General features: G+C 39.9%; 1 protein-coding gene across 2 annotated transcripts in view; it reads right to left on the bottom strand.

Annotated features, from left to right (window-relative positions):
* Positions 1-2,073: 2,073 nt before the first annotated feature.
* SLC24A2 (solute carrier family 24 member 2) overlaps positions 2,074-18,558 on the bottom strand; it is a 94,485-nt gene continuing 78,000 nt past the window's right edge. For both annotated transcript variants that reach the window (XM_010226160.2, XM_010226161.2), the window contains 4 exons: positions 12,420-12,551; positions 6,191-6,280; positions 5,518-5,684; positions 2,074-3,235 (listed from right to left, as the gene is read on the bottom strand). In XM_010226160.2, the coding sequence (XP_010224462.2) occupies positions 2,986-3,235; positions 5,518-5,684; positions 6,191-6,280; positions 12,420-12,551 (639 nt within the window). In that variant the 3' untranslated portion in view covers positions 2,074-2,985. The remainder of the gene's footprint in view (positions 3,236-5,517; positions 5,685-6,190; positions 6,281-12,419; positions 12,552-18,558) is intronic.

Below are 18,558 nucleotides of genomic sequence, written 5' to 3'. Positions count from 1 at the left end.
CCCATTTCTACATTAATTATACGCTCACTTCTACATTAACTAGCCTACGGCAGAATTTAGGCTGTTGGCAGGACCATATTCCTATTGAAGTCATTCAGAACTTTACCTGAAGGAGGAAAAGAGAAATTTGGTTTGATTTCTAGGTGTATAGTATTCAAAAATGTTCATGGCTCCAACACTGAAACACTTAGGAACTAAGAGAAACACCAGGAGCACAGCCATTGACTTCCTAGGGGTAACAGCAGAGCTGCACTGCTGAAAAAGTGTCAGAATTGGGCCCTGGGTAAATCTGCTCTCAGTGCAAAGCCGCGGTATCCTAACAAGTGCTATGCACATGATGGCCATGAAATCAGTGTTGAAAACAAAACAGAAAGAGGAGCAATGCATGCAGCAAAGGTCAGGCTCTTGCCCCTCTTTAGTTTCTTGTTTCCGAAGGTCAGAGCAGTGAATCTGGGTAACGAGAGGGACAACAACAACACACCACCCTAGAAGTGCACCACTCACAAAATATGCATGCACATTGTTAGGTCAGCCTGCGTTGTTTGGCCCATTCAGGGAAAGAGCATCTTGGGTAAAACTGAAAGTTTTTTATTTTTTTTAACCCGGCCTCCATTTCGAATACTGTCACCAGAGCTATGAAAAATTTGGTGATTTCCCTGGGACAGATTATACTGCAGAGCCAGCTCTGTTTTTTAGGACACCAGTTGAATCCTACAGGGACATTTCATTTGAGTTCAGGATTTGCTTTTATGCATTTTCTTTTGCAGATTTGCTATTATTTTCAGCAGGGGGCACTGCAGGTATGTATATTCATTTTTTCCATTGTGCACATCCGTAGAAACAAATGTTTAAGAGGTGAGCAGGATTGTAGTTAAAATTGGCAAGGATTGTGGAGAATGGAGGTTCTAAAATGCATAAGCAAACTTCTGCACACAATGAGAGATGCTTACACTAAAAAAGCAAGGGATGTTGCAAGTGTGTGGTTAAGATTTTGGTTCTCAATGTATTTTTGTACCTAGGACTTAACACCTTAGAACATGGAATGAATAGTACATATTGTAACTCCTAATTCTCTTGCTTCTCTTCATTAATATCTCGCTTTTTCATAGTAATCTCATAATATTAACATCGATGTAATTTTAAATATGTATTTCTTACTGTTTGTGCTACTGTTGTTTTCTGTCAAGTCCTTACACTCTAACCAGATACTGTTATACACAGCTATAAACACATATAATAGGAATACAGTAAAGGACAAAGAGGCTGAATGAAAAGCAAAAGCATGAAACACAGGCAGGAAAGCATGGTGACAGCATCAGAAAAACAGACGAGGCAAAATATGCTGAGCCTTCTGTTATACAGCTGTGAGCACAGCACTGCCATTGTGAGAGCAATAACGAATACAGAACAGCTCTAAAAAGGGTCACACATACATGCGGAAATTTCATGAACTCTAACTGCACACAAAGACTTGAACGAATAGACAGCCATTATCTGAAAAAATTTTGAAATACCCATTCCAGTTTTCCTTTTTTTTTTTTTTTTTTGCAATCATCCAAACCATAGAAACTGTGAACACTTCTCTATTTTCTCTCCTGACATTTTTGTTCTGAGTTTCCTTCTCCCAGGTTTCTGGTAGGAGAACATTGCATTTTCACTCCTTTCAGGGCTGCTTCCAGCAACACTGAAAGTTTTCCATGTAGGCTTCCTGCAACTCCACAATATTTAAACTGTCAGTTTTTCCTACCTAGTTTCAAGATCTATGCAAACCAACATGAACTATCCCAGGCAAACCAACATGAACTATCCCAGCTCTGCACTTCAGCTGGGGATCTCCTCCAGTGATGACTACATATAGCTGTGAAGGTCCTTATACTGCAAGTAGTGGTAGAAGATAGCCTGTAAAATATATAACCACTTCAGCAATTAGGCTTCACATTACAACTACCTCTATATTCTGCATGAAATACTATGCATAAGCAAATTAGCCTTTTTTTTTCTTTCTTTTTTTTTTTTTTTCTGGCATGAAAAGGCAAATTCTTAACGGTAACAGCATCAGAGAGACGTTGGTACTGTTGGTAGTATTGCTGCATTAGAAAAAACAGTGAGTCCACGCAGTAGTTGTATGATCTCTTTGCATGCTGGGTTGATACTAGAGAAGACAGCAAATCCCCAGTCTGGGCTTCACGTGTGAATACATAAGAAAATATGCACCAGTTGCAAAACGGCCAGACTTCATATCCCCATTAATAGTAAAGCTGGAGCTTCTAGAACCTGAAGAGTTTTGCAAGATGTAATAAACCATCATTTTACATCTTGCCAATTGCCATTAGGAGAAGTGTGACGCAAAGGAGCAAAATATCGAAGAGCTGTGTCTTTGCTGAAGTCACATCACATAAATCCACTTAAATGAAGAGATGTGCACGATCTTCCCTCTCTTTGACTCTTGCTCTTGGTCAATGCTTTCCACTCAGAGTGCCAGCAGATTATCAGATTATCCCTGCCCGCACTGGGTGGGGGCAGGGATTGCATCCCCAAAGCTGATGCTAGCATTCTCCTTAGAAGATTATAGTCTTAAATACTGATTACGCTGTGTGTCTGTATATACTACTACAGAGGAAGAGAGGTTCGTGGATGGGACCACAGGCAATGAAGATGCTGTAACTTTTTCACTGTTACAAAGCATGCACAGCATCTCCGCTACGGAGCACTGAGGGTGTCTTGCAGCAAACAGAGAAAACCTCATTGCAGCTGACCTCAGCCCTTCACGGGTAACTGTGCTGTCCAGCAGCAATCATTCTTCTGCTTTGGATTTCACCCATTCTTTCTTCCTTTTGAAACTGAGGGATAGGAGATTTACAAATCCACTGGTTATTCCCATAGAAGCTTTCCATTGTGGGTTTTTGCTGCTTCATTATATATATATATATATATATATGTATTTGAATATATATATAATTTTTCCTCAAGAAACGGCACTTTCCACTAAATGGAGACAGGACACTGTATCACTTTGTCCTCCAAGAGGACGCTGACAACCAGGAACACAAAATAAAGCCCGAACATAAGAAAGCCCAATATTTTATTCATCCTCCACTTGCAGAACGCGATGGAGAGGATGACGAAGAGCAGCATAATGAAGAGCAGGACGATTGCACAGAACAAACCGTTGCTGCTGACCGTCACTGGGGCAAAGCTGTTGATCACAGCATATAAGAGCCATGGAAGAGGAAGGCTGTTAAGAAACAGAAAAAATAAATGGGAAACATTGCAGAGATGAAGAAAGGGGCACTAGAAAGGTTCTGAAGGCACTTCAAAATACAAAGATGTTTGCTGGGAGACAGGGAAACCCCTCTCTGGACAGATGCAGGGTGTTAGATCACACATTGTGCTCTAACTTGACACCTCCCATCTCAGCATCAGGCTTTCATGGACACCCACATACTGACTGCTGGGCTGAGCCCCGTGTAGGAGAAGGGTGGGCTACTCAGATACGTGGGGAGACTGGGAAACCAAATGCTCCTTCTATGTAATTCCCTAACCTCTGGAGGCCACTCTGTGTTTTCTCATCACTGACATTTCCCCAGCCACTCCTCTTCTGCCTGCTTTGGCCTTTTGAACCATGAGATTCCTGCATGGAGTGAAGCATGAAGCATAAATTATGCATAAACCTCATTTGTCACTTTGCATGTGGTTCTCTGGAGAAGTTGCGGGATTTGCACTTGCCATCATTCCTCCACCAGCTGCCATGGGCAGATGTTTCCCTTGGCTGGCAGAAGTCACCTCGTTTCCTGCCTGTGAGCAAGAAGTCCTCATTCATCAGCTTGTGGATTCAAAGGATCCACAGAAGAATCTCTTCCCAAGAGCTTGCCTGGCAGTGGAAGGTGCCTGGCAGGCCCTTCCTGCACACAGTTAGCTCTCCACAAGATGCTGCCCTTAAACTTCATCCCTTAAGTATCTGGATTCATGCTTACATATAAACTTTGATTGAACTTCAGCATGATTTCTATTTTTATACTTGCTGTTGCTGCATTTCCCAGCTCTGATGCTACTGTTTGAGGCAACATCGCTCTGGAAGATGTCAAGTTGAAATAAATATTTAAGCTACTGATTGGAGCTTAGTAGGCTTGGAATGCATAAAAAGTGCTGTCAGCAGCTCACATCATTCAAACTGAATAAGCAGCTCAAGAAAGAAAAATTTATTATAGCTGCAGTGCTAACTAAATCACAACTGCAGCTGAGCTGTGCCATTTTTGCTATAAAGACGGTAGGTCTAGAAGACTATGCTATGGGACAGCATGCGTTTCCTTAGGCAGGAAGACTAAAAATATTAAGGAAAAAAGGCATTGCAAAAGGGAAATGGTTCGCAACTCATCCCGTATGTTTTAAGTTGAGATAATGGGCAGTGAATAATGTTTTCATATGTTTTCATTTTTATTTATAAATGTTATTAAAAAGAGTTCATGCTCCTGGATTAATATAAAATAATTGCCCAGTTACTTGGCTGTGTCCAAAAGTACTGCTATTAACTAACAAGTGGAGTAAAGAGCCATTTACTATCCACTCCAACTCTGGGATCCCATTTTGCATGAGCAATGTTGCTGATGTATGCTACAGCATGATGCAGCATCTGTTCCTCTAGATGTACAATGGCAAGGTATAACAACTGAATGGAGAAACTAAGGTGATGCATATAACTCCCCTTGCTTCTATCCTATGATGAAGATGGAAAAGGGGGCATTAGGACAGAATTTGGCTGCAAATTTCCTGCACACTTTTGAAATACTGAGGCATACATCATTGTTCTTGTGCTGCTGTGAAGCTTTTATGTTCTGCAGCAGACATAAAGGATTCCTGCATGCAGGAAAATGTAAAAGTAGTTCATTTCTGCACAATCTTATGTTGCTTCATATTGTCAGAGCTACACAAAGGAGCCTCAGTGTTCGTAGAGGACTGGTTTGTAATTTGGGATTTTGAAAGTATATTAAAAAAATCACGCACCAACAACAGCTTTTTATAAGCTGTTTTATAGCTTTTATAGCTGTGCAAGTCAATGACATTCTGTTTATTTTCACAGCAAACATGCTGGACACTGCAGAGGCAGTGAATAGCTCTCTGATCTGCAGTTATAAAGAAAGCTCTAAAATAGGCAAGGTGAGTGGAAACATAAGTGAACAACAGCGGTAAAGTGCCTGACAGAAGCATAAAAGGCTTCAAAAAGTTATTCCCGGAACCCTACTTTTCAAGCATAATTTTCTTGCATGGGCAGTTCTGTGATGTGTGAAACAAAGAATGATGCAACAAATTGATTTATAACAAGCCTGTCATGTAAATATCTACTGAGTTCTGAATATGTGAAATAATGAAACACCTTGAATGATATTTGTATCATTGTCTTCTTTAAACAACAACAGCATAAAACTGTTGTAGGTAATGCCTTGGCAAAACCAGGGCAACATGTTATGAACACAAAACTTTTTAATAAAACATCTACAATTTTCTTGCTGTAGGACTTACCCCACTGTGATGTCAAAGATGTTACTTCCAACAGAGCTGGACACAGCCATGTCCCCTAGACCTTTGCGTGCTACGATAACACTGGTAATTAGGTCAGGAATAGATGTGCCAGCTGCTAAAATAGTCAATCCCATGATCTCCTCACTAATACCAATGGTTTCTCCAACCTGAAAGAGATGGAGTAAAAATCAGCGAAGTCCTGTGGTGGGAAAACTCTCTCTCTACTCTCTTCTCTCTACACTCTCTACTCTGTACTGAAGATCCTCTCTACTAGAGGATTTGCACTCTCTACTGCAAATCTCTGACTTGAGCTTCCTGACTAGCTTGGAAGTGCAGTGACTGCAGACACGACTGGAGAATTGCTTGTTTTCACTAGTTCCATGAATTTCAGGGAAAGAAATGTAAGAATGTCAAAGAGGGCCAGTAGGTATTGACAAGTGGCTGTTTATGGTGCTGATGTTAGCAGAAAGATCAAACAGATATTGAGGACCACCACAGTCTCTGCTCTACTTTCCATGTACTGGGTAGTGATTTGCTTCATTCATTGTTCCTGCTCCTAAGGTAAAATGCTGCTCAGGATGAGGCAGAGGATGGGCTCTGGTTCTGAACAGTTCCTTGCAGGATAAAACACAATGCAGCTCTTATACCTTGTGCCAGTGCAACATCGACTTACCTGATGTGCCCACCAGACCATTAAGTAAGAAAAAAATCCAATCCAACTGATTGAACCAAAAAATGTGATTGGAAAAAATTTTCTTGACTTCTGAAACAGAAAGAAAGAGAAAGAGTGAAGAACTATGTTAAAAGCCAATACGCTGTATTTTTATTCTCTCCTTAAGTGACCTCTCATTTATTCTGATCACCTATTCTAGTCATTTTTTATGACCATCACCAGATGATCAAAATAAATAACAGGAAATTCAGAAAATTACTGCCCCTACTGATACATGCTTACCCATGCCTTGTTCTTCCACTGGCTTCACTTATAAAATCAATGTATATGAGAAGATTCACTTCCTAACAATAACACGTGTTATACTGAATGGCAAGGTTTGGATTGTGATAAATATTACATTCATGTTACATATATATATTTAGCTGCATAAAAGTTTATGAATGACTTTATGCATAAGAAAAAAGAATGTTTTCAAATTGTTATGAGTGGTTTTCATATCCTTTGTCTGTGCACAGGTTTCTTTGTGCATCAGTTTTCACAGTCAGTATCAGAAAGGCTGTCATAGCACCAAGCTAAAAAATATACGTTTAAACTTTACTAGGACATTTAATCATTCTCGGGAAAATGTTTTCATATTTTTAATTAGCAGAGAATTAAACACACTTTTCATATGCTTTATTCTAAAGAGAGTTTATTAACAAAGGAAAAGGAATGCCATATTTTCAGACCCTTCAATTAATTCTGAAGTCAGTATCACATCAAAATAGCTTCATTTTAATTTTCGCTGTCTGCTACATCAACGCTAAGTTTTGAATATATAGCATTCTTGCAGCCAGTGAATGGGTTATATTCATATTAATAACTTATTTTGGTCACTTGATCCTCTCAATCTTGTTCATCAACCCCATGTCCTATTGGCTAGCTAGGTCTTTTTAATAAAAAATCATCAAAATAACTACTGAAGAAAGGAAACATCGCTGCAGGACTGTATCACGTAATCACTACCCAAAGTTAGTGTATAAAATGGAATCAGTGCTGTGAATAAATGCTGCTACTCTTGGATAAAACCAGATCCCTCATGGGCATCCACCTTTCACAGACAAACCATCTCCCACTCCATCTGCACCGTGCCGACTGCAGAGCGCGCGGGACGGCTGGTGGAAGCGGGTTACCCGCTCGGAGGGGTCACCCCAGCTGCTGCTCCACCTGCAGCGCCTCTTCTCCCGAAACCCCCATCACATCCACTGCTGACTTCCCCTGTGCACATGCCACCGGGCTTGCATTTTGCCAAGCAAGCAGTAGTTTCCTCCAGATCACATCTGACTGGCAGGACCTCTCAGCAGGGGAAGCTGCGGAGGAGATACCCCTTTCCCTGAGCAGGAGAAATGCTGCCGATTGGGCTGGGCTGAGCTGTGTTGATGCCTTCTTACTCAGAGAGTTTATGGAACTGCACTGTCAGCTTGTCTTTTATGAAATATAATACATATATACATACGTGCATATATATATAAGGCCAGGCCATCACTGACGGGAGAAATGTAAAGTTGGCAATGGTAACTGTACACACTCACCTACACAAAGGGATGGCTAAAACATCTATATAGGTATAAATAGCTATTGCGCTACCATAAAAAGTCTTGGTTATTTAAACTCCATTACTGTCAGAAGCAGCATTCTAGAAGGGCACAAGCCACCCCCAGCTTCCCAGCTCCTAAAAAGCAAACACAGGGCATCGCTCATCCCTCAAAGCCATGAACTTTGGATATATTAGAAAATCTGCTAAGGAGCTTCCAGTATTTCTGTTTAAACTTATCAGACTTATTCAACTTATTAAAGTTAAATCAGATTCACATTTAATTTTAAAATCAAAACTGTCCCTGCACTGGGAGCAGTTCTCCTCTGAGAAGGAGCACAATTATGTGATTCAAAATAGGTGGGAGCACAGCCAAGACTGGAAGAAATAAACAAATCTAAGCACTTTTTTTTTTCTTTTTAACTAAATAACTAGTATTTCCTTTTCAGCTTTCTTAGGACCCAAGTCTTCCAACTTTTACCATAAGCTTTTCTTCTCTATAAACACTGGGATTTTCAAGAAAGTCATGTGGAAAATGAGAAGAAGATGAAGTGATAATCTTATTGTCAGCTGGTTTCCGAATTCAAATAGAGGGAACAAATAATAATAGTGGAATTTGAATAATCGCTCTACAGCAATCAAGAAATAAGCACATATTAGATTATGCAAATCCCAGCTATGGCCAGTAATAATAAAATTCAACAAGAGTACAGGATTATAAATACCAAATGGTTCTTGTAAAATAATCGCGTATTGCTTATCCAGGTCGGACATCCACAGAATGTGGAGAATTGGATGGCTGGGAATTATGAGTCAGTAACTTCTGCAGCATGTGTAAGACCCAGACTGTCTCAGCCAAGTCTCCTCCAGCTTAATTAACTGATAAGAAGCAGTTCAGGGTTATGAGTACTTTAATAGACTTAACAGTTTAATTATCTATTTTAAAAGAGAAAGCATTTAAGCTCAAAAAGTTCAAAATTTAAAGCTTGTACCTGTTACAGAATGTGAAATCAAGAACGGACTCCTTAGATGCTGCTATACAATTTGCATATAGATGATTACTTTTCAAAAAGCAAAAATGGGACTATTGATTATTTTCTGATGTTGCATCTTATTTCCAGAGTATAATAGAAATTATGTTTCTTTTGTAATTAGTAACAACTCTTTTGAGTTTTATCTCAGTGTAACTTCCAAGCTTTTGGTAATATGCAGAGCTGTTTGTTAGTTCTCAGCATTTTGCTACAAGAATTAGTCAGAAAGGGCAGACAGCAACGCTTCTCTCCATCCTCTCTGGAGCTGCGATCTTTGCCTTGCCAAGACAAAGACTCCTGTTTACTGCCACTTGGTTCAGTTGTGGTCATGGTAACAGAACAGAAAATGGAGGAAGAAACATGTATCATTCAGTTTGTATCCTATTTTCATTTAACAAAATAACAATAATTTTGTAGCTTCGCTGTATATCTGTTGGATTGGTATTAATCCTGTTCATCAGTAACCTTAACTACATATACCCTGGTGCATCTCTGCATTGAATTCCTGCCAATATTTGAAAAAAAATGGACTTACTAAAATAAGTAACCACCGTGATAGAAGTATGTTGAAAAAGTGAAGTCTTTTTAATTTCTTTTTCTTTTTTCCTGAGTGCCTGACACTGCAACATAATGAGTGCTTAGTATTTTACAAAGTAATCCTCTAAATTTTAGCCAGTCTCATTACTGACATCCTTACGTTTAACCTGAATGAGTCATATGTTTGTCTCATGCATGAATTTATCTGCATGCCGTCTCTGATTTTCCATCCGTATTTGACAGTGGCTAAATCTGATTACTCAGAAACCTGCTCCGGTAACGAGATCTATGAGGGAACATCGTGTCCTCGTCCCCTTGGTAACAGCGCGTCTCCATACGCTCACCTTAGTCGTGTCTCTTGGCCCTTAATGGGAACAAAGAACAGTCCTATATGGGTCCAACAACAACAGCACCGGGCTCAGGGAGGGCTTTTTGGCCCTGGTCATGAGGGCAGAGGCAGCACACTGTGGCTATGGCAAGGGAGATGCACTTTGATTTCGACCCCTATCCCCCCATCAAAGTTTCAATAGCTCTAGCTGTTGGGGGTGGACAGCTGTATTTATGGTCCTTGTAAAGCCACTGGTGAAATGAGCCATCAGTACAGTGAAAATATTCATCATTTTTACAAATATCTCAATGTAAGGCCAACAACGAAATTTCCCTAGAACACACCTGCTTCTGGAAATGATTGGTATTATAAGGATTTCTAAACATTAATTTATTATTGAGCTATAACTGAGATGACAAGCACACACTAAAACAAGTCAACTATTGAACCAGTGGATCAATTATGGCAGCTAGTACATAATCTACAGTAGATTAATGCAAATATCTATATCTGTACACCAGAGTATAGTAAGGGTGCAAGGATTTTTACCAACTTGATAACCAGATCGCTTGTACACAAAATAATTTTGCTGGTGTTTCTGGCTTTTCTGGAGCTAAGTGCAGCTTGTTTTAAGTGTACATGGTTTGACACCATGTGCAAGCGTCCATAGTGCCAAAGCTTCCCCACTAAGATGAGATAAAATAGGACTCTAGGAGACTGGAAGGAAAGCAGATTTTTGAAAAGGATGACAAAGTGCCTTATGGTCTCTCAAATCAATATTTAGCCCACAGGGTTCATTGTATATGCCCACATGCTATTTTGAGAATCCCCATGCAGATATAGAATTTCTGACTAAAATTATCCCCTTTTGCAGATCAGGCCCCTGATGTTAGGCCTGCCTACAAAATCTACTAAAGTATTGTTTGAGGCTTGCTTTAACTTTTGCCTCACAGACCAAACATAAAGTGGTTTCCTGAAGCACATGCTGAGCTGTGCAGTCCGGCCTTGTTTTCTTTAGGCAAGGGAAGGGGGATGCACACAAGTACAAGTGAGAGTATTTTAGAGACAAACACACTAATGAAGCATCCTCAAAAAGTTAGACAGCTGGGCACAAGGGCTGATGCAACCATCTGCTTAATTCTTTGACAGTGAAGTTCAAAGTAAACAGCTTGTCACATTCATACAGCTTGTTACCTCTTCTGTTATTATTGCATGTAATTACAAGCTGCAAACAGTATGCAATTCACTTTTATTTCCGTATAGCAAGCTAGTCCTTTCAGTGAATGAAATTTTAAAACTCGGCTGCCCAATGACATATCTGACACATGCAAATATGCTTATCGCTTTTGTTATGGCAGAATGTTTTAATTCCAGGATGTCAGCACACTAGTCTTTCTGTGAACAATCCTGGAGTTAATATTCACACACATTAGACTGTTGCACGCGAATTCATCAGACACCGGCTTTCCCAAGCCATTATTCCAACTAATCTCATCTACACAGTATTGAACAGTGGATATCTATAAATCTTCAAGAAGAAGAAACAAAAAAGATTGCAAATGCTATTAATGTTAGCATCAGAATTTTTAAATTCAAAATATTGCATACACTTATTTCTTAGCAGTACTTGCTAATATTAGAACAAATCATGAAGAAAAATAATACAGTGATGATTTTGAATAACAAAATGAGGGCATAAATACAGAAATAAACAGTCTTGGAATTCATGTAGCATGTTCTTTTGTGTTACCAGACAAAAATATTTACCAGTGTTGTTTGAAAGCTTGAAGAAAATAGGCTTAAAAAGAGGAAAAAATGTCAGTTTCTACCCTTAGAGAAACCATTATCTGAAAACAAATGAAAATATTTATTTTAGCTTGTTTCTTTCACTGAATTGCAGTTTTTCACTGTGTGGGATGGAAAATGTGATGAGGAAGAAAAAAAGGAATAAGGGTATTGATTTATAACCTTGTAAATTGCACAACCTTCTGCTGCTGGAGGTTTAAGTCTATTTTTGATTCAAAAGGGAGCAGATTAAAGCAGTTCTAAAGGATTCTTTCAATGACTGACTTTTTTTTTTTTTGACTTTCCATTAGCCTCCCCAGCCATGATTCTATTATTGCTTGCATATGTGAATAAAAAAGAAGTAGGATTTGACATTTTATCACAGTAAGTCATCTGTATTAAGTTTTCTGCACTTGGAAAAACTTCTGGATCTTATCCTAGTATGAAAATTAAAGGAAGACAAATAGAAGTCTCCTTTACTCAATTTTTAGTCACATCTTCCTGAAACAAAATTGCCCTTTAATGAGAATGGCTCTACAGGGCTAGTAGAATATGCATTTTAATAAAAATGCATACCATTATTTTTAAAACACAGAAAATCTAGTCTTTGACTTTCCAGTTTTACCCTTTATGGTATTGCTGTTGGGCAGACTTCCTCACTAATGCTTAGTGGACATCTAGAAATATAGATCTAAAAGCTACGCAAAGTTTTAAGAGCTTTTTCAATGTGTAATAAAATATTAATGAATACAAATGGCAATATTCACAGAGCTGTTATCTTTCCGCTACCCATAAGCACCCACTTGAATATTGACGTTTACTCTATAATTCTATTGTGGCACCTTCTTCACAAAAGGAAGCTTAAAAAAATAGTTCTACTTATGTTTAAATCCACCATGGCCCCTCCTTGGATTCTGGCATTCACCAACCGTGCTGTGCAGAAGACACTGACCTAAAACAAGGGCTACTTACAGGATTCCTGACATCTGGGAGGGAAACCCACAATGGGAAAACAATGGGTAAAACAATCAGGTAGGTGATTTGTTTGCGCAGGGTGTCGGGCCAGGCCAGGCTGAGAGGCTGGTCCTCATCCTCTTCTTCATTCTGTGAGAAAAACAGCAGTGAACAAAGTATTAAAGGGGATCAATAAGGTTAGAGAACCTTCAGGACTCCACTATGTTTCAGTAACTGCAGGGTATCCCTGCAGCAGTGCTTGCCAAGGACATCTCTGATGGCATCCGTGCTCACGGCGGGACCAGCATCAGCCTTCTTCCTTGGGTGGACACTCGTTCACCTGGTGCCTCAGATGGGCCTTCCTACAGACCCTCCCTCATGGACATTGGTAGTCCGATCAAAAACCAAAACTGATCTGGTCTGCATCAAACTTGGCCACATATGTATGCATATATACCTATATATATAAAATACACATTTATGTACTTTTCTCTCATTCATTGGACCACAGGGTAATCCAGGCTGTCAGGGACTTTGGGAGGTCCCCTGTCCCTCCTGCCCAAAACATGCTCAGCTGTGGGGTCAGACCAGGTTGCCCAGATCTTTGCCCAGTCAGTAAGAGTTGGCTGAAAACCTCCAAGGATGGAGACGGCACAGCCTGTCTGGCCCAGCTCCACTGCTAGGCTCTCTTTGAGGGGGAATGTTTTTTTCACATCCAGCCAGAATATGTCTTATTTAGACCTGCCACAACCCAGCAGTCTTCTTAACAGCTTGGTGTTAAAACTAAAGGAAAGAAATTCCTCCCTCACTGGTGTAGCTGATAGCTGATCTTCACATTAATCCTTCACCTCCTTTCACGTGTATGCTCTTCACGTGCCATGTCCACTACAGAGCAGACGTACTGTGATCATTTCCAACGACAGAAAGCCTTTTGGCTGCTACATACATCTTCCCTAGCTTTTTCTGTCACCCAGCCTGCTGGCGAGGTGCAGCCCTTTGAGACTGCTGCAGAAGGGAAGCCAAGGGAGCATGATTCAGACCATCTTAACATCACACTTTTTTATTTTTATTTTTTTTATTTTTTATTTTTTTTCTGGCTTATTTAACCATGGTACGTCACAGCTAGGCAATGTGTCTAAAACTGCACACAGGTCTAACTTACCCCACAGAACAGAGTAACAGAAAAATGAAGGATGAACTCCTGAACTATTCAGCTATTGATGTATTATGAACCGATCAGTCCCTAGAGAGGCAAAGACCAACTCTCAGCTCAGGCTTGTCAGTCATACAACTATACAACTTTATCACCTTACACCAATGACTGGAAACAAACTCATTTTTCCTCCTGACACATTGACAGGATGCAGCTGCTTTGACGATTAGGTGCTGATGTCAACAGAAGACTGTATTTTGTTAACTCTACACTTTGTCTAACTCCCAATAATAAGATGACAGTAAATTGAAGAGGTCATGATAGGCACTATCATTAAAAGATTTTTCAAAACACACACAGAAACATGATTCATGATAATTACAGTACTTCAAGAAGCTCCTGAGCAGCTTAAGAGCTACCTTTAGCTTTCAGCTCTTCACCAAAGCAGGCAGATACTCAGTATCTCACTTCCCTAGTTTATTGATACCTTTCTGGGGGACCGTTCAGGTGCAGATGCAGGAGTTTGTGGGATTACTCTCCTAAAATCATATCTGTTCCCTTTCCACTCCAGTAGACAATATTGGGTTAGGCAAATCAAACCAAGCAGGATGTTGAGCTTTGAAATATGATGATGGAGGTAATATTTGAGCACAAAAAGAGCAATTGAAGGGTTGCCTAGGTAACTCTTTATGAGTGGCTTCTGCATAATTCAAGCAGCAGACTCAGCAGGAATAAGCCTCCGCAAATGACTGTTTCATAAGCAGCTCTAAATGACTATTTTCTGAATTACCATCTTTAGAAATTAGCCATGATCAATGACCATTTTTAATCACAACAAGAACTTTACATACAAGACTGAGTTTATGCATGAGTCAGCAAAATTTAAAGAAATTAATACCTAATTACCTTATACCTAATTTGGTTCATGCAATACTCTACTGGTATACACAGTTCTTCAACTCTGGGCCTTATTCTGGTTGCATGTCTTTGTGAAATGGTGCTGGACTATCATGAACACACTTGCAACACCAATGTCAGTATACAAAAAGCATTAAAGAGTACATTTGGAGATTTGGCACATGCATCCTGGAGAAACTTGGTCCCTCTGTTCAAGATGTTTCAACTTCAAGTTGTTCTACCTCATCTGTCTGTCCAGATAACTTCCTCCAAAATAAAAACTCAAGTTCCAGCTAAAATCCAGCAGGGAAAAGAGTATTTTCCTTGCTAGTTTATCTCCAGGATGCATTACAGAAGCTACAGACCAGCTCTTTGTTTCTTGTTTCATAAATCAGAATCAGCATCTGATTCCCAAATCAGCAAAACTAAGCAAGTTCAACACATTTGCAAATCTAGCCTTCAATGATTTCACTGTGAACTGAGGTTGAAGGAAAGAAAAGGAAATAATTTTTACAACAGCTAAATGTTGCAAATGTGTCATGTTCTAGACTAAGCAGGAGTGGCATAAAGTGACACAGCAGAGAGTTATGGCAGAGATGCTTGCACTGTCCATTTTACTGACTGTGTCTGAAAAGATAGTTCAGAATATCATAATGAAAGCACACTTTATTTATACCACAAATAATGTTAATTCTAAGTATTCTGAATTGTCACTAAAAACAATACTATTCCTTCCAAATATGACTGGCATCAGCTCAACTTCCTTTAACCAGTATGAACATCAGGAGACCTTTTCCTAGGCCAGGTTTGCGTGTGGCACACTGGTAAATACAAACTAATCTGGGGGAGATGGGAGAGGATAAAAGAATACGATAAAATTAGGATTATAATAGTCACTGATCTTTTTCCATGAAATTCTGATCATTTGTCATGATCGTTTCCACTTTTGTGCTGTGTGCCCTCCCACTTATGCTTGGGACTGTCTATCTGTTACATATGACTTTGCAGTGCTAAACGTAATGCGTGTGGTCTTCCCCGAATGGCCTGGACATGCTACTGTAGTGTAAAAAACAGTAGCGACAACCAGATGAGTTCTGTAATAGGCAAATGTGCCATTTGCATATTCTGCCAGGGGTAGAGAAGTACATCTGTAAATAACAAAACGAACAGATGCAACTCCTCATTTTGAAGAGATGAGATTAAAGGTATAGTTTTGCTATATATTCCCTTTTACATGTCTGTAACAAGTACACTTCTAACATTTTCTTTTAAACCAATCTATGTATATTCCTAATCCTATTCTTGCTACTTCATTTCTTCTTGTATGTTACACATGCCACACAATGAAAAAGGTATCAAATCTCCCCCCTTTCCATCTTCCATGACTTCTTCATCCAAGCATGCGGATCTAATACTTCTCTGTAATCCTGTGGAAAACATCTCCAATTGTTTTGCTTGTGATTAATCTGACCTCTATTCCCTATTGCCCAAGAAAATCTGCCCAGAGACAGGAAGTGACTATGTGTTTCACATTATATAAAAAATGACAACATATGGTGACATTCCATCAATAACTCTTTTGTTTACAAACAACACCTTATAGCATACTCCATCTGCCAAAGTCACATTGCTTTTGGCAAACAGCAGAAAATATCTGTCTCCCAAGACGCTTACGCTCAAAATAGATTATCTAAGAAAAAACAGTTGTTTATCTAGCATAACACCAACCTACTGTACTTCTACATTTTTTAGCTGGCAATAGGAAAACATGGAAAACAACTCCAATGAGTCACTTGAAACCTGCCTGAAATAATATGTCAGTATTTGCCAACTCGTCCATATCTTATAACAGCAATAGGATATGAATTACAAACATGTATTTTAGGCTAATTCTGCTTGCTCAAATGAGATAACTGGGATAAATAAGAACTGAATGAAAAATCCTCATGTTTGTACATGTCTTGTGTGTCTTGACTTTTGATATGGTTAATCAGCACAGAATTAGCATCAGGTCATCCCTGGAAAGGGAAACTGCAGATAGAGACTATTTGCAATTCAATTTGCTCATGCTGAAATATAGATATTGCCCTAGATGTAAAAGTATCTTTACCTGATAACGCTGCACAAGGGTGCCGAGGTATTCTTTTTTCTTGGAAGTCAGAAGTGAAAGCACAAGCCAACTTTGCACAATGAGTGAATCAAGAAATAAATACGATGTCTCAAAAGATATGATGTACCTATCTAATTTAAGTATTGTTGTTCAGTGTTGAGCAGCAAATATCATATTAATTTATTTCACCAGAAAGGCAGAGGATAGAGGCAACTAGAGTGCTACTGTAACTCTGTAATAGCGTCAAGCTTCTTCTCCATGACCTGAATTAATCATTTATCTACAGCAACAGCAACTGCTAAAACTCATTTGGAAAAATAAATGAAGGAAGGTGAGGTGCTAAGCTAGAGTGGTAGTTGCCAATATCTACATAGCTCAGACAACATCTTGCATTGACAATTCTGGAGTAAAAGTCAAGAATGGAGTAGAATTCAATGTCTTTGCTTTCAGAAAGCATTCTACTTATAGAGGTCATTCTGCTTAACACAGCTAATTTGTGCTAATCCTCTTTGCCCTCTGGCTGAAAAGAGCCACCTTTTCAGCAGAATCTTTGGGAATGAGCAAGGCATGGGTTGTCTTTTGCTCCAGATACTGTTATAACTGTCAGTACCAGGAAGCACCTGAAAACATAGTTCCCTGAGACTTCATGCAGTTTTCACTGCCCACATTGCCCATGTTGTACTCTTCGGAGAATTTGAAAATAGTGTCATGTTCAAAATTACACTTAGCCCATCAGTGGAAGTAACAGCTAAGGGTGTAAGGAGATGCAGCTCACCATTGTGATTTTCAAGTAAGTTGAAGTAGCACACTGCAGAGAAAATGGAGGAAAGGCAATTCAGTAGCCTTGGAAAAATACAGATCAAGTCCTTTCAACATTAGAGCAATCTCATTAAGTTACAAAGAGCTATACTGGCAAACCAGAGATAGGCATTCATTTACGGTTGCATGTGGCAACTTAAAAGAGTTTCAGGCACTGGAAAACATCTTTTTAATGACCAAACAAACCCCCAGAATGCTGGAATATATCAATGCCTTGCAACAAAGGCTGTTGTGAACTCCTCACCCCGCTCTGCAACATAGAAATGCTTAATATATTCCCAGAATCACAGCCCATGACAGGGAACACAACACCACTTAGGTTCAAATCATGTCAATTCGGTGCAGGCGGAATGAGTATTCCTGGGCAGGTGGGAATCTCTGTCCTGAAATGCACAGCTCGCCGTCTGCTCCCCGGCAGGCAAAGCAAAATACACTCTACCCCGCAGCTGCCAGGGGGGTAACTGAGATCCAACAAGAAGAATAAAGCATTAGTGGCATTGTCTTACTGCACCTAAGTCGTCTTTTAGAACTGAAGTTCTCCCTAACATGGTTGGCATGTAAACATTTTCCAGAGGGGTTTCCATGGGAACAGGTAAGCGCGGGAGCACGTGGATGTGTGTGCGTGTGCGTGTGTGTGTGCGTGGGAGGGAGGAGAAGGTGTTATCTTCAGACTGGAAGGTATTTTTAGGAGAGCCATAGGTTAGAAAGATTATGACTAAACCCCAGCAAAGGTCTGTTCGGAGGCTGGCAGTAGGGCGAAAGGCAGCTGGACTTTTCCAAAGATCACTTCTCTGTGGGGCAGCCCATAAAACATTTAATGAGATATTATCTGTGCCCTTTTAGTCTTCTTTCATTTCGCCATACGTGCTCTGTACTGGTCTATAAATATAAAGTACCCTATTGCTGAGTTTTCTACTTTGGGACAACCTGCTAAAGGTTAAAAGGAAGAATTCAAAAAGCAGAACAAAACCCAAGAGGCAGACCGAATATGTGGAGGGAAGGCAACTTACAGCTGCAACTGGAGCTCAGTGTTTTACAGACTGTGTGCTGGGAGGCAGGCTGGGTCCTGGCGGCGGTGGCTGGGGACCAGCAAGGAGATTGCAGTGCCTGTCCCTTCCCAGAGCTGATCCAGATTTTACCAAAGTGCGAGGGAGATGTGCTACTGATTCCAGTGAAAA

Source organism: Tinamus guttatus, unplaced genomic scaffold, assembly GCF_059628265.1.
Source record: "Tinamus guttatus ecotype Peru unplaced genomic scaffold, ASM5962826v1 Tinamus_guttatus_pri_ptg001022l, whole genome shotgun sequence".
In the NCBI taxonomy this organism is placed as follows: domain Eukaryota; kingdom Metazoa; phylum Chordata; class Aves; order Tinamiformes; family Tinamidae; genus Tinamus; species Tinamus guttatus.
Note: the sequence above shows the minus strand (reverse complement) of the source record. Positions and strands in the feature narration are given on the sequence as shown.